A 14,459-nucleotide genomic window follows, 5' to 3' on the forward strand; every position below is an offset into this window, starting at 1 on the left:
GAGAGCGGGACTGGGTTTGTGGAGAGAAGGGAGGAGGGAAGAAAGGGGTCTAAGAGCAGTCTGGATGCAGGTCGGGTGGGGGGGGGCAGGGAGGGCTGGGGGGCTGGAGCAAGGCGTGGGGGAGGCGGAGAAACAGAGGGAAGTGTCCAGGAGAGACCCAGGTTCCTTTCCCATCAGCTGGGACCAAGAGAAAGTTCTGGGCTGAAGAATGGGGTTGGGACGTGGAGGCAGGACTGGCTGGAGACCGAAAGGGGGGGGGCATGACTGTCTGGGCTGGGGCTGCGGGGGCGGGGGGGGGGGGAGTCTGTCATCCTAAAGAAAGTGCTGTCCTGCTGTCCTTCATCACTCACAAGGAAACAGGTGCTGAGTGCAAGTGACTGAGTGAGGCCGCACAGGAATGGGGATGGCGCTCAGGCTTGACCTCCCAAAGTCGCCAGCGGTGCCTGGGAGACACGGGTCTGGATCTCAGATGCTCCCAGGAGCCCCAGGGGAGGATGTTCTCTGCCTGTTTCCTCTCCATCAGCCGTTATCCTACAGCCGAACTCCCCGGGATGGCTCAGAACACCTGTCCCCACTCCCAAAAGTGTTGGAGAAAAGTTCACAGCTGGGGAGAGGGCCAGGAGAGAGGAGGGGCTGCTGGGGAAGGTCCACAGGGAGGGGGACCCTGGGGCTGAGGTTGGGGCAGGGCAGATGCCTAGACAAGGAGGCAGGAAGGAGCAGGGGAACTTCAGGGCACCGGGGGAACATTATTTCTGCAACAGGATGTCTGGGGCCTGGCCCTGCCCCAACTCACTGTGTGGCCTTGGAGCCCCATCTGCAAATAGCTACCCCGAAGTGTGCCAGATGCCAACACACTTTGCAGATCTCAATGTGCTCATTCCTCGGACCACTCTATTAGATGGGAACAACCGCTAGCCCCAACTGACGGCAGGGGAAACTGAGGCAGAGCAGACTCTCCTTGGAATCACGCAGGTAGGAAGTGACAGTGCTAGAGACTGGGACCAGGTGCAGGGAACCCAGAGCCCACGTTTTGATACCCCTGCTCTCTTGCCTCTTAGGGCACTGGGAATAGCGACAATGAAAACTCACCAGCAAGCGGGAAACAGACCATTCTCATGACATGTGCCAGGTGAGAGCATGGTCTCTGGGGCCGGACGGGCAGGGTTCAAGTCCCCAGCTTGCCACTTGTTAGTGATTTGGCTCAGGCAAATGATTTAAACTGCTTGGTTTCTCTGTAACCCCCCCCCCCCCATTTAGGAGGCCCTCCCCCTCCAAAGGAGATGGTGCAAAAAGATTAAATGAGCTGATCCCACGTGAGGGGCTTCGCACAGCGTCTGGCCTATGTAAGTGCTCTGGAAAAGGAATAGTTCTTTTTACCTAGTATTGTCTAGTAATACAAGCACTTTCAATACAGCGGTAAAATGTGACAAATGCACGGGGAAAGCACAACTAACCCACCATGAGGGGGTGAGCAAAGGTCCTGGAAGTTGGCCAAGTCTTAAGGAATAAGCGGGAGCAGTTTCGAGATGACAGAGTAGGGGAGGAGGAGTCCCAGTAGAGAGACACAGCAGAGAGACGCAGGAGGAGTCCCAGCAGGCACAACATCCTAGGGGCAGGGGACGGTGTGACTCTTTGGAGACCCTCCCTCCCAGGACCCGCTGCGTGTCCTAGCTGGGGAACTGCCCCGCCTCCCAGGTCCAGTCACTGGCCATCCTGGCGGCCTGGAGCCACTCGGCGCATCTGCCTGCTGTATTAATTGCTAATCTCCCTCATTTTCTTCCCCTCTATCTGCTGGGACTGTCTCATTCCAAGCCCCCGTGCTAATCACAAAGAAGGACAAATCCTCTATCTGCATTCTTTCCCACCCAACCCGGCAGCTCTGGGAGGCTAAAGCGAAGGCCTGCTGGGAAGCCCAGAAGGCCCAGGCTGGGGCCCCACGAGGGTGAGGAGGGGGTCCAGGACACAGAGGAGGGCCAGCCCCTGCCCACTGATCTAGGGGCTGTGACTCACGGGCTCGTACAAAGAACCCACAGAAATCGCAGACTCTGAGCGGGAAGGTTCCTTATTAGCAGCCGGACCATCTCTTGCATTACACAGATGGGGAAACGGAGGCCCGGAGGGGAAGCATCTACCAAAGGTTGCACAGTGGGCGAGAAGCAGAGCTGGCAGGGAGCTCAGATCTCCTGAATTTCCAGTTGAAAACTGGCCACGCCAGACCTCTGGTCCCAGAAAAGAAATGGCCCAAGAGAAGGAGGAATAAGGCTCATTCGGTTTCTAATCAGAGCAGGGAGAAGCAGAGAGGAGGAAACTGTCACTTATTAATCTCTTACTATATGCCCAGGATGGTACTAGGTGTTTCCCATGAACATTCCCAAGGCCTCATTATTGCTCATAATCCTGCAGGGTGAGCAGTATCGGCCTCATCTAATAGCGGAGGAAACCGAGGCTTGGAGAGCTCATGTAACTTGCCTGTGGTCACAAAGCAAGGAAGCAGGAAGCTGGTGTCGGAACCCTGGGCTGTACGATCATTCCACCTGCCCATGACGCATCTGCACTAGACTCGGGTTTCGTACTTGCCCTGTGATTTGCTGTTGTCTTGCCAGCACCAGCCTCCTACCCCTTCCCTAAATATTGTCTCCCCTGAAATACACTTGGTTAGAGAGAGACAGCCATGTCGTTTCTTTTTTGAGCCTCCCTAGAAGCTGTGTTAGTAACAGGAGCTAGGGAAATGAACTTGAAGGTAATGACATTCAAGTACAAACCAAATGATCAGCGGCCTCAAAAACCTTTTGGGAACAGAGCAGAGCATGTGATCAGGTTTCAGAGGCTTAGGGGCTCACCAGTGGTGGTCGGAGACCTACTATGTACCAGACACTGGGGTCTGTGCGGTGCCAAAATGAATTATCAGCCACTGGGTGCTAAGGCCTCGCCCACTAAAGAGCACATCGCTGCCATCCAGGCTCCCCTTCTCCCCTTGCTTGAGCACCCAGTCTCTCTCTGCCTGTGGTAAGCTCACACCCCTAGCTTCTCAAGGTGCACAGTCCAGATTGCTGCACCTGTTTTGGTGGTAGGCGAAAAAAACGGCCCAGAGCAGCCCCGACGGAGGGCAACCCTTGACCTACATCTCTTTTCCAGACTCAGAGACGTGGACTCCAGATGCTGTCTTTCCAGAATCCCACCCAGTCCTCTAAGGAAGGAGGAAGGGCCAGGGGTGACCCTCCTACTTCTCCCTCGATGATAAAAAGACCCTAAAGTCACCCAGAAGCAATAAACCACCCCCCACCCCCCCCAGTTCCTGGCATTTCCTGCACATAGGCATGACCTGACTTCCTCAACCGCAGTCTGGGAAGTTCCTGATCCCAGCCAGTCTCGCCTCCCCAGCCCCCCTCCACCCAGGAAAAAGGGGTGAGAAAGGCAGAGAAATAAACAGGGCTCTGTTTTCACAGGAGATGAGGCTCTGTCCCGGCCTCTCCCTGTGGGCTGGAGCTGAGCCTTTGATTGACGGGAGCAGGTGGTTTTGTTTGGCGAGGAGCTGCCGGGCAGGGGCGGCGGCGGTGGGGGATAACTCGCTTTTCCCACTGAGGTGGGTTAACTGTGGACAAAGGCAAAGCTGGTTGTGAGAGCAGGATCTTGGCAGGGTTTGTCCCTCTAGGGACTGGCTGGGCTCAAGGATGCCTCAGGGCCCCACGGCCGATTCTATGAGCCCCGGGACTCATCCCTGCCCTAGGGCTGGCCTAGCTAGGAGTCAAGGGGAAAGAACACTTGGGGTGCGGGGTCACCTGATGAGCTGAGCCGATACTACCCACCACCCCCGCCTGGTGCCTCGATCAGGGCTCGGAAGAGAGGCTGGCAGATGTGGATGTGGCAGATGTGGATGTCCGGGAGCTGGACTAGCCCTGGGTATGAAGAAAGCCAGCAGGGGAGGGCCGATGCTGCCCAATGGCATTTGGCTTTAAGGCTAAGAAACTCTGGCCACAGACTGTAGCCCTTCCCGCCAGCTGACCCCTGACCCCGTTACTGTTGGTCACCATGAGAAATGGGTATGTGGGCTGGGTGGGGTCACTCAGCTCCTCTGTAATCCCGGGGAAAACCACTCAGCGTCAGAGCCATGTCCTTCCAACCCGAGCCGGTCACTCTTTCTGTCCTTGCTCATCCTTTCCAGGGACCTGAGGCGGGGCCAGCGGAGAGAGCCTTTCCCCGTGTTTTCTGCAGAAGAGGGCGCTTCCCGCGCCCAGCACCCTCTCTTCCCAGGACTGGGGTCAGGGGGACATACTACCCTGTCCTGGACTGGAAAGCGAATCCGGCATTTTCCAGCTAATGGAAGGGAGGGTAGGAGAGCGAGGGGGGAAGGGAAGGAGGAAAGAGATGGAAGGGAGTAAGCAGAGCTGGAGGCCAAGATACAGATGCGGAGGCGCGGGTGCGGATGCAGGGAACGAGAGAGGATTTCGAATTTAGTAAGCACCTGCTATGTACCAGGCATTTTACTCCCATTCTCCCTTTATCCTCATGGCACCCCCTGAAAGGTAGGGATTATCACTCCCATTCTCAGGCGGAAAAAAAGGAAGCCCAGAGAGGTTAAGCAAGTTGCCTTAGGGCCACACAGCAACTCACTCAATGGCTGAATCAGAACTCCACCCCGGAGCTGCTTGATGGCAATGGGCCGAGCAGTGTCTTGCCCCTCTCTTCCTCCTGCTGGGTGGTGGGGGGAGGGCCTGTGGGAGAGATCCCCGGGGAGAGGGCAAACCTGGGAGAGATCTTGAGAAGGCACGGGGAAGGAAGCTGGAGGCAGAAGAGGCGCCCAGAAGGGAGGAGAAGGAAGGGCTGGGCGGGGCGCAGAGGCGCGCTCACTCCTCACTCGGCTGGGGGCTGGGGTTAAAGCCCCGTGTTCCTACAACCCACTAAGCTGGAGAAATGAATTCTGATCCCTCCAAAACCCAACCTTGGAAAATGTGCGAAAGAAGGGTCTCCTTTCAGGGGAGCAGGAAATCCTCCACACCTCCTCCCGATGCCCTGGTAATGCCAGGATGTCCCCAATCTGCTTTGAGGAATGGAGAGATTAAGAATAATAAAAAAATTGCAATAAAATACGTGTGAAGGAGGGGGTAATTGTGGACAAACGCAGCATTCAAATTCATTTTTCAGCTCTTTTACACACCATTTCAATCTTATTTTCTGCTTGTTAATGAGATCTTGTTGCCTGGGCTAGGCAAAACCTTCCAATATCGGGACGTAATTGCACATAATTTTCTCTCCTACCAGTGATTTGCATCAGTTTTTTAAAAATTCTGGGCTATTTAACACCCCACTATCCCCCTCCCGTCTTCCTGCCTACAAATCTCCCACTCCCTCCTCCTTCCTTGTCCCTGGTCCAGCAAGACTCATTTTAAATGCTTATTATAAACGTAGTGTCGCCAATAAAGAGAAGAAAAAAAAAAAAACACAAGGAGGAAGTGATAGGAGAAAGAGGCACAGGGAGTTTCCAGAGCCCACCGCATGAGGGGCACAGCTCAGCTCCCCAGAGCCAGCGGTCATGTTCCGCTGAGGGTCACCGCAAGGCACAGTGCGTGGTCCTGGCTCTGCCACTCAGAGGCTCTGTGGCCTTCAGCAAGTTGCTGAACCTCTCTGAACCTGTTTCTCCAGGCGGAGGGTTTCTGCAGAGTTTCAGTGACTTCCTAGAGCCAGAGTGCTTCCGTGGGATCTGGCTCTCTATAGGTATACGGCTCCCCTGGGGCCCTCGCAGAATGCCAGAAGGGGCATCTGTTAGGGTGAGGCATTTGGATACCCCTTTCATAAAGAAATTAAAATAAAGCCTTGAGCTTTATTCCTATCTGTTTTAGGAGGAAGGGAAAGCTTAGCATTTGTGGATTCGGACTCTGAACCTGACCATGCCCCGTGGGTGCCAACGTCAGCTTCACCAGATGGGGTGCAGGACGCACCTGGTGGGGGGCAGCAGATAGAACAGCTAGCCCGGTGGGCTCTGGAAGCAGACCCTTCCCATCCCAGCTCTGCCACTTTCCAGAACCTACCACAGAGCCTGGCACATGGTAGGTGCATGGTTGGACTTGGATGGATGGGTGGCCCCAGACAAGTTGGTTTTCTCATCTATAATCTGAAAGTCACAAGATGTGGCCAAGACTCTGTTAGGGAAAGTGGTTATAGAGTTTATCTCCGTCCCAGCCGGCCCATCAGGAGCGTCTACTCCATGTTAGCTGTCGCCGTAATTACTCTAGGCAAAAGAGGGAAAGGAGAGGGGAACATCAAGGAGCCGAAAAGGACAAAAAGATTTGCTGTACGGGGATCGTGGCCATGTGAGAACCACACAGAGTACGTTTCGGGAGTTCAGTGTGGGAAAAGGTAAATATGTAAATCCCTTTCACAGGTTCCTTCCCTTTAAGCTCCAGAGAGGAGCAAAGGACACGATGAATGTGAAGCAAGCGGAGGTGGCAAGGAAGAAACACCCCCGTTCTGGGATGCAGCGGCAGGAGCCCTTGGCCGGGGGGCTGGGGTTCTGGGGGGCCTGGAGCAATTCTCACTCCCTGTCTGGGCCTCAGTTTCCACTTCCAACTCTGACAGAATCTGCATCTAAAAAGCCGGAGGGTGGGGGGAGCTCAAGCCAAGGATGCGCTATCCATAGATAAAACTCTATCCGTAGATGCCCTAGGGCAGCGGTAGAAGCCAGGGCTCTCCCAGAGAGCTCCCAGTTTGAGGGGATCCTGAAGAAGCCCCCAGCACAAGCACAAGCCCCCACCCTGCCCGTAGCCTTCAGCAAAACGACAGGACTGCACTCTTGCCCTAAGCTGTCCCAGGCTGTTTTTTTATCTAAGAGCCATTTCCAAGGACCTCAGCCTAGGGGATCTGCGCATCCTAGTTCCCTACGTCTCGTGGGCAGTACACTGACCCTCGAACAACATGGGTTTGAATGTGTGGGGACACTTCATACGCTCTGCCCTGGACCCCGCCTCTCACATAACGAACAGTTACGGGGTGCCTCGTCTGTGCCAGGCGCTGTTCTAGACGCTGTGTTTCAATGACTACAGCACAGCCCCCCTGCACATGTATTTTCTCTTCCTTATGCTTTTCTTCTTATGGTTTTCTTTCTTTCTTTCTTTTTTAAGATTTTATTTATGTATTTGACACAGAGAGAGAGATCACAAGTAGACAGAGAGGCAGGCAGAGGGGAAGGGGGAAACGGGCTTCCTGCTGAGCAGAGAGCCGGATGCCGGGCTTGATCCCAGGATCCTGAGATCATGACCTGAGCAGAAGGCACAGGCTTAACCCACTGAGCCATGCAGGTGCCCCTCTTATGGTTGTCTTATGACAACCTCTCTAGCTCACTTTCTCGTAAAAATGCAGTATAAAAGAAATAGAACCTACAAAACAGGTATCCGTGCCCTATTTACCTTCTCACTAAGGCTTCAGGGCAATGACAGGCTATTAGTAAAGCTTTGGGGGAGTCAAAACTTGGACATGGATTTTCAGATCTGTGGGGGGTGGGCACCTCTCATCCCCACATTGTTCAAGGGTCAACTGCTTTGGTTTTCTGTACCTCTTCAGAAAGACCCCATGCGCAAAACTGGGGACGTCTGCATGCTGAGCACCGAGTCCCTGATCTTCTAAAGCTGGGGTTTGGGGTGGGGCCACGAGGGAACCAAGCCTCACTGGTGTCTGAATTTCTCAGAAAGCCTCTGCCCATGTGAGTCAACTCTGTGCCTTGGCCCCTAACCTGAGGTCCTGGCCTCAGTCTTCTCATCCAGGACATGGGTTGAATGAGGTTTCCCCTCCATCTTCACTGAGCAGAATGGGAGAGGATTTCTTCTTGCTGCTGCCAATCTCCATAAAGGAGGGTAAGCATTTATATTTCTGAGGTCACAGAGTGGTGTCAGTTCTGGTCTCAGGCTCCAGAGAGGAGGGCAGAATCCTGGTTTTGCTACCCAAGTAGTGAGGGTAGAGGAAACACTCAGAACAGGGTGCGGGTCACAGGGGCTTGCAAGTTTAGCTGCCCTTGCCAAAGCGGTATTAGATACATTGCGTGAACTTGCGGTTTTTTTATGTATTGTCTATCTGTCCTGTTAGACCACCGGCTGCATGAGGGCAGGGGGGTCTTCATCTCTGATGTGCACTGATTTATCCCCAGGGCCTAGAACAGTGCCTGGCACTCCGTAACTCTTTGTTCTCTAACAGCCAGGGTGCAGGGTCCAAGGCAGAGCTGAATCAATGGTTTTTCCATGGGATTCTGCTGGGCAGGTCTCTCGGTGGAGTCTCCAAGGCCTGACAACCCCTACTTCCCAAGCTGGGTCTGAGACAAAGACCCAGGTCGGGCCCCGGGAGTGGGGGCTTCTCCAGGCAGCAGCACACAGACCAATGTGAGGAGCACATGCTCAGCAGAGCCCCAAGTTCATTTCCCAAAAGAATCACTTTGGGCTTTTGTAAGAACAAGGACTAAGGCTACCTGCGGTCTGAGAGGAGGGGAAGCCTCATCCCAGACGGAGCCCACCCCATCCCTCTTGCCCACATGAGCTCCGGACAACCACCCTGCTACTGGGGGGCGGAGGATGAGACCCAAGGAAGTAGATCTGTCCTGGTGGAGAGCGCCAGCCCGCACCCCTCCCGAGATGGCGCCCATGTGCCCGATCGTGCAGTTGGCCCGCTCAGAGGGAGGAGGGGCCGTCCCGGGACTCACAAATACCAGGAACTCTTGTAAAGACCCAGAAACATCCCCGGCTGCCCCCTTCCTCCGGAAGCGATCGAAGCTTAACCCCGGCCACTCACACGGGCAGAAGCACACACAGCCTGCCCTCCTGTCCCCACTCCGTGCAGCCCCCTCTCCCTGCCGGCAGCTGTTCACCTCCTGGTCCCCTCTGCCCCCGTCAGACCCTCATCTGTCTTCACACCTTTGGTGGGAACCTCTGGGCAAGTCTCCAGAGTTGGCGCAATCCATCATGTCCTCAGATCCTCTCTGCCTGAAGTGGGGAAGGGGGGAGCCTCCCAAGCAAGGGTCTCTGGGAGGAGAGGTGAGGGTCCAGCTCAGGCAGGGAGAAGGTCAGGCTACTGGCTGCTTACAGTAATGGCTGGTTTTTTTTCCTCCTTCTTTTTCTCTTTTTATCCTCCTTCCCTGAGGCTTGTTTCTGGGCTCACACAGCTCCTGGGACATCCTGACTCTTTACCCCTTCCCTGAGCCAAGCTCCAGAAGCCAGGGGCCCTTTATTTGCTTGTCCCTTCTCTGCCCTGTGACAAAACTGGGCTTTGACAAAACCTCAGCCTATGCTGAGACAGTGGGTTGCGAGTCGGCAAGACGGTGCCCTAGACTCTGGGCTCTGCCCGGCCAACGGGTCCCTGGTCCCCATTCATGAAGTGAGAAGGCTGGCCCATATAATCTGATCGTCCTTCTTCGGACTTCCGAGTGATGCTCCTGTGACCTGTCTCATACCGTGAGGCCAGGCCTGGACCACATCCTCAGGTGTGGAGACCTCGGGTCTCCATGGCCACGGTCACCAAGCCAGCTCTTGGGTCCTGTCCTGTCCGTCTCTTGACTCTCTGGAAGGTTAGCTCAGCCAGTGTGTGCTCAGTACTGAAGCCATGGCCTTGAATCTCAAAGACGCCAGGTACATTCCAGCAGGTAAACGTTCTGGTTTGCAGGCTGCATCATCCCCTCCCCATAATGTGCGCTCCAACAGGACGTGGTGCACCACCGTTAGGAGCTCTGCAAGGAGCTGGTCAAGTCCCCCAGGGCTCAGCTCTGCCCTGGACCTGGGCGACGTGCTTTATACCTGTCCGCTCACAGCTTCCTCAACAGCCCTATGGGATGGATGCTAGTGTCATCCCCATATCATGGATGGGAAAAATCAAGACAGAGAGAGGTGAAGGAATCTCACCCACAAATAAACGATGACACGAAAATGCAGTCAGCTGTCAACCACACTCGCTAACAGAGGCAAACAGGGATGAACCCAAACCAGGCAGAAAATGAACATTCTTGCAAAGGTCTTAGACCAAGGGTTCGCAATGGGTTTTCTGTAAGGGCCAGAGAGCGAACACTATTTGCTTTGTGGGCCGGGTGGTCTGTTTCGAAATTTCTCAGCTGTGGTGTTATAGCCCCAAAGCAGCCATAAATACGTAAATAAATGGACATGGCTATGTGCCAATAAAACTTTATTGACAAAAACAAGAAACTAGATGGATATGGCCAGGGGGCTGGAGCTGACCTTCCCTTTGGCCCCCTTTTTTCTTCACGTATCAGGTTTCTCACGCTAATTGAATCATCTTGGCGATGGGGGGTTGGCAAGAGGACTAATGTTTTTTGGTCCCTATTTGGTGCCAGGCTGGGTGCTAAGGCTTTGGCCAGTTAGACGCTAAGTTCAGAAAACACCCTTCTTAGGAAGTCAGCAACACCTGGTTTGATCACTCGTTAGTTCCATGGGGGACCAACCGAGGCTCTGCAATGCTAACTTCCCAATGCCCTAAGCGGTGGAGATGGGATTTAACCCCCTGCAAGCCTCCAGCTTTCCTACCCGAAGCACAACGGTTCAGAAAAGCTCGTGCCACGTGTGTCCCCATAGACATGAGGGAGGCGACTCAGAAGGCGGGAGGAAGGGTGAAACCAACCTCGGATTTAATTCTTTCCTCTGTGGGTATTTGAGAGCCTGCTGTAGCCCCAGAAAAGAACTCTCAAGGTCACTTGTATCACCACGTCCTGCTCCCCAGACCCACCAGTCACTGCCATCAGCCTCAGCCCTGTCTTTCTGACTTGATCTAAGGGCAGTCCCATGACTTCTGACAGCAGGAGTAGGCACTGAAGGACTTTGCCAGCAACCCATTGGACTTGAGAGAATGAGCTCCAAGACCATGGAGGTTCCCAGTCTAGAACTCTAGAACCTTAGCTGTGTTTCTCACTACCGATCGGATGCTGCCTCTCACTCACAGGTCACTCCTGGGGAAAGGCAAGAGATGGAGCCCAGGATGGCATCCAGGACCTGGTTCTAGAACAAAGCGCAAACCACGGTCAGCATCCCATAGGAAACGGTACAACCCACACACTGTGTGAAAATACCCGACTTTTATGGACCGTGCAGCCATGAGGTGGGTGGAGGGCCAGTTTCAAAAGCTCTGGGGGACTGTCAAGCCAGGAGCACATCTATAATGTGGTCTCTGTGTGCTGCTGGTGGCCAGAGCCCTTTCTCCGCAGCCGCCTGCTGGGTCACCCGGACCTACGGCTTGAAGAACATGAACCCAGGGCGAAGGATCCCGGAACACTGCCCCGTGAACACTGCCCCACTGTAGCTCTCTCCAAGGTACCCAAGAGTCTGCCATTTCCCGGGCACCAGTCTGGTGAGGCCACCTACCTGGGGAGACAGGCCGTTGCTGACGGGGTTCATGTGGTTGGAGGACGCCGCCGGGTTCATGAAGCTGTCCGAGTAGCTGGAGAAGCTGTGGCGGGCTCCGTAGGCAGAGCTGGTGTCGGCGGCTGCGGCGGCCGCGGCCAGCCCCCCCTGGTGCATGGTGGACGGAGGGAGCGGCTGCGGCCGGTGCACGGTGCTGCCCCCATCTGCGGAGAGACCCAGAAGACGGCCTGAGCGAGGGGCCCCAGCCCAGGGATGGTGGGAGTCCCAGCACAGGGAAAGAAGCACCTGCTTGGAAAACAAGCCAGAAGCCTCCTCCTCCCAGTGTCCACCCAACAGAGGGAGGGGACCACCTACTCTCACTACTCAGGATGGGGCAAGCTGGCTTCTGGGCTGGGCATGAGGGACAAGCCAAGTCTGGACAGACAGCTAAGCAATGTTCCACGTAAACTCCAAGGCAACTGTGAGCCAGCCATGTTGCTCAGTGTTTGGCACACAGTAGGTGCTCAACAAGTGTCATCTGGACTGAGTCACACCTTGTTGGGAATTCAGGCCTGTCCCGATAGCATTTATGGGGACCAACCACTTGCCAGGCACCTTGACAAGCACTGGCTAAGGGTATGAAGCAAGAATACTGCTCCCATTTTACAGATGAAGAAACCAAGGCTTGGAAGGGTCGGGGCACTTGTGCAAGGTGATAAGGCTAGTGGGTGGTGGGCCCAGGGTTTGAGCTGCGGTTTCTGTTCCTGGCTGTGGGGTTGCTGTTCTGCTTTGCCAGGGTTCCTCCACGCAGCCTTCGAGAGGACGGGACAATCCTCCATTTTTCATCAAGAATCATAGGGAAGGTCCCCTGCCTCCTGGGCTTCCAGAATTCCAGCCTGCCAGCCCTTTAAGAGGGAGCCATAGGGACATCAAGTAGTAGGACTGCTCATGTGTGCTGGGAGGGGAAGAGAGTTGGTGGCTGGGGCAGAATGGAAGGAAGGTCTCGGGACGGAGGGTAGCCTTGTATGTCACTTCTACGTTTTAATATGACTGCAGGAGAGGCACATGACTTTACAGTGTGAGAAGCCCGGTGCTTAAAGTGTATGGGAAGGCTATGTTGTGCCCTCACCTGAATGCTCTGTGGTCTGTGGGCAGAACCAAGAAGTTCAAGGCCAAGACCTTTGTGTGTGTGTGTGTGTGTGTGTGTGTGTGTGTGTGTGTGTGTGTGTATGTGTGTCGTAATAGTCTATCCATATGCAAATAGACAAATGGTCATTTTAAAAAAAATAGCCCTGGGGCAGCTGGGTGGCTCAGTTGGTTGAGCATCTGAATTGGGTTCAGGTCATGATCTTAGGGTCCTCCACTCATGCTCACTTGCTCTCTCTCTCTCTCTCTCACATAAATAAATAAAACCTTTAAAACTTAGCCCTATGATTCCTTCTTGGTTAAGGAAGGGAGGAACGTGGGGGTGGGGGTGAAAAGGTGTGGTTGGGGTACCCCGACAAGCTTGCACACTCACCTTGAGAGATGGTGGTAGTGGGGTAGGTGGAGTCCGGCAGCTGGTAGGGGGGCAGCGTGGGCATGCCGGTGGGCGGGAAGCCCCCGGGCAGAAGGTGGTTGAACGCTGCCAGCTGGTTGGCTCCTGCCTGCTTACGCCAGCGGGCGCGGCGGTTACTGAACCAGACCTGGGGGGCGGAGAGCAGAAGAGTGGAGAGCCCTCAGCCCGCCTCCCAGTGGAGAGCTGAGCCACAGCTAGAACCGGTCGCGGAGCCATCACCCTCTGTCCAACCAGGATCCTCCTCTGTGGAGGATCCCCTCCTCTGTGGAGGTCCCCAGCTTCCTGCAGCTCGGGATAGCGGGCAGAGCCTTCCTGTGGGCGTGATCCCAGCCTGTCCTCACCACCAGCGAGGGGAGTATCATTGTTATCCCCATTTTACAGATGAGCAAACAGTGATGCAGAGACAGCAGGGGACTCGTCCACGTGATAGGGTGAGCAGGATGTGCAGCCAGGTCCGGGAGGACTCTGGGTGCAGTGTTCCTTCCACTGTAGCGGCTCCTGTCCTAAAGGACATCCGTGGGGGACCACCCTCGTTCTAACACATGCTGCCCCCCCACCTGGCCTGAGCCACTGGCCAGAGACAGATGCAAGAACCAGTCCTTTGTCCAGAGCCAAGTGGCTTGGCTTTGCTAAATTCTGTTTACCCAGCACAGGCTCCCTCGATCTGGAAAACCCACCTCACACAGACACAGGCATTCATTAGGCATCCGTGGAAAAATAACCTAACACATTTGAGGCTTCCTCTGCTCCAAGCCCTGGGCTGGTGCTTCACGTCTGTCCATACAGAGACCCATGAGATACATCCCTTTAGTCCCATTTCATGGAAGGGGAAACTGAGGCTCACAGAGGTCAAATACTTTGCCCAAGGCCACACAGTTCGCTGTAACAAAGCTGAGGTTCAAACTTAAATCAGTCTGACTTTCTAAACTCCCCTGTCTGGATTTGCAATGAGTTCTGGGCCCAAAAAGGGGAATGAGTGTGGGACCCAAGGGCTGCTTCTGGGGGTGGTGGGGTTCTTTTCCACCCATGGGCTTTTCACATGCTGTTCCCTCTAACCGAGACCCTCTTCCCGCTGGCGACTCCTCCACCAGCAGGCTCGGTGGCAACGCCTCTTCCTCCCTGATTCCCTAATCACCACATCTGAGGCAAGTTCAGGCAGGTCCTACCTCCTCGCCAGAGGCCCCCAGCTTCCTCGTGAGCTCCCCACCACACACGCACTTAGTCTACGTATTTGTTTCTGGGCTATGCTTCTCTTTGTCTCCCCATCTGGTTCTAGCCCCATGGGCAGAGGCCACACCCTCCTTGCTCAAGGATTAGGGCTCCATAGGTGCTCACGGAATACTTGTTGAATGAACGAACGAACAAAGGAACGAACAAGGCTATAGAGACATGCTCTGGTGTGTCTTTGCCAGGGCTGGTGCCGTAAGTCTCAGTTGGGAGCCAACCGCTCCACCCAATGAAGACCTTGACCTGTCCTGGCATAGGATCACTTAAGATCCCCTCCCCCAACCGGTAGACCATGTCCATAGACACGGGGGGGGGGGGGGTTGATGAAGGCAGTCTCAGTTGGTTTTCTGGATCCT

The 14,459-nt window shown here is 54.9% G+C and overlaps 1 protein-coding gene across 4 annotated transcripts in view; it reads right to left on the minus strand.

Annotated features, from left to right (window-relative positions):
* The window catches only part of PAX7 (paired box 7), a 98,148-nt gene that overhangs the window by 28,585 nt on the left and 55,104 nt on the right, over positions 1-14,459 (minus strand). For all 4 annotated transcript variants that reach the window (XM_032303051.1, XM_032303049.1, XM_032303050.1 and 1 more), the window contains exons 6-7: positions 12,838-13,003; positions 11,340-11,542 (exon numbers count right to left, since the gene is read on the minus strand). In XM_032303051.1, the coding sequence (XP_032158942.1) occupies positions 11,340-11,542; positions 12,838-13,003 (369 nt within the window). The remainder of the gene's footprint in view (positions 1-11,339; positions 11,543-12,837; positions 13,004-14,459) is intronic.

Source organism: Mustela erminea, chromosome 10, assembly GCF_009829155.1.
Source record: "Mustela erminea isolate mMusErm1 chromosome 10, mMusErm1.Pri, whole genome shotgun sequence".
In the NCBI taxonomy this organism is placed as follows: Eukaryota; Metazoa; Chordata; class Mammalia; order Carnivora; family Mustelidae; genus Mustela; species Mustela erminea.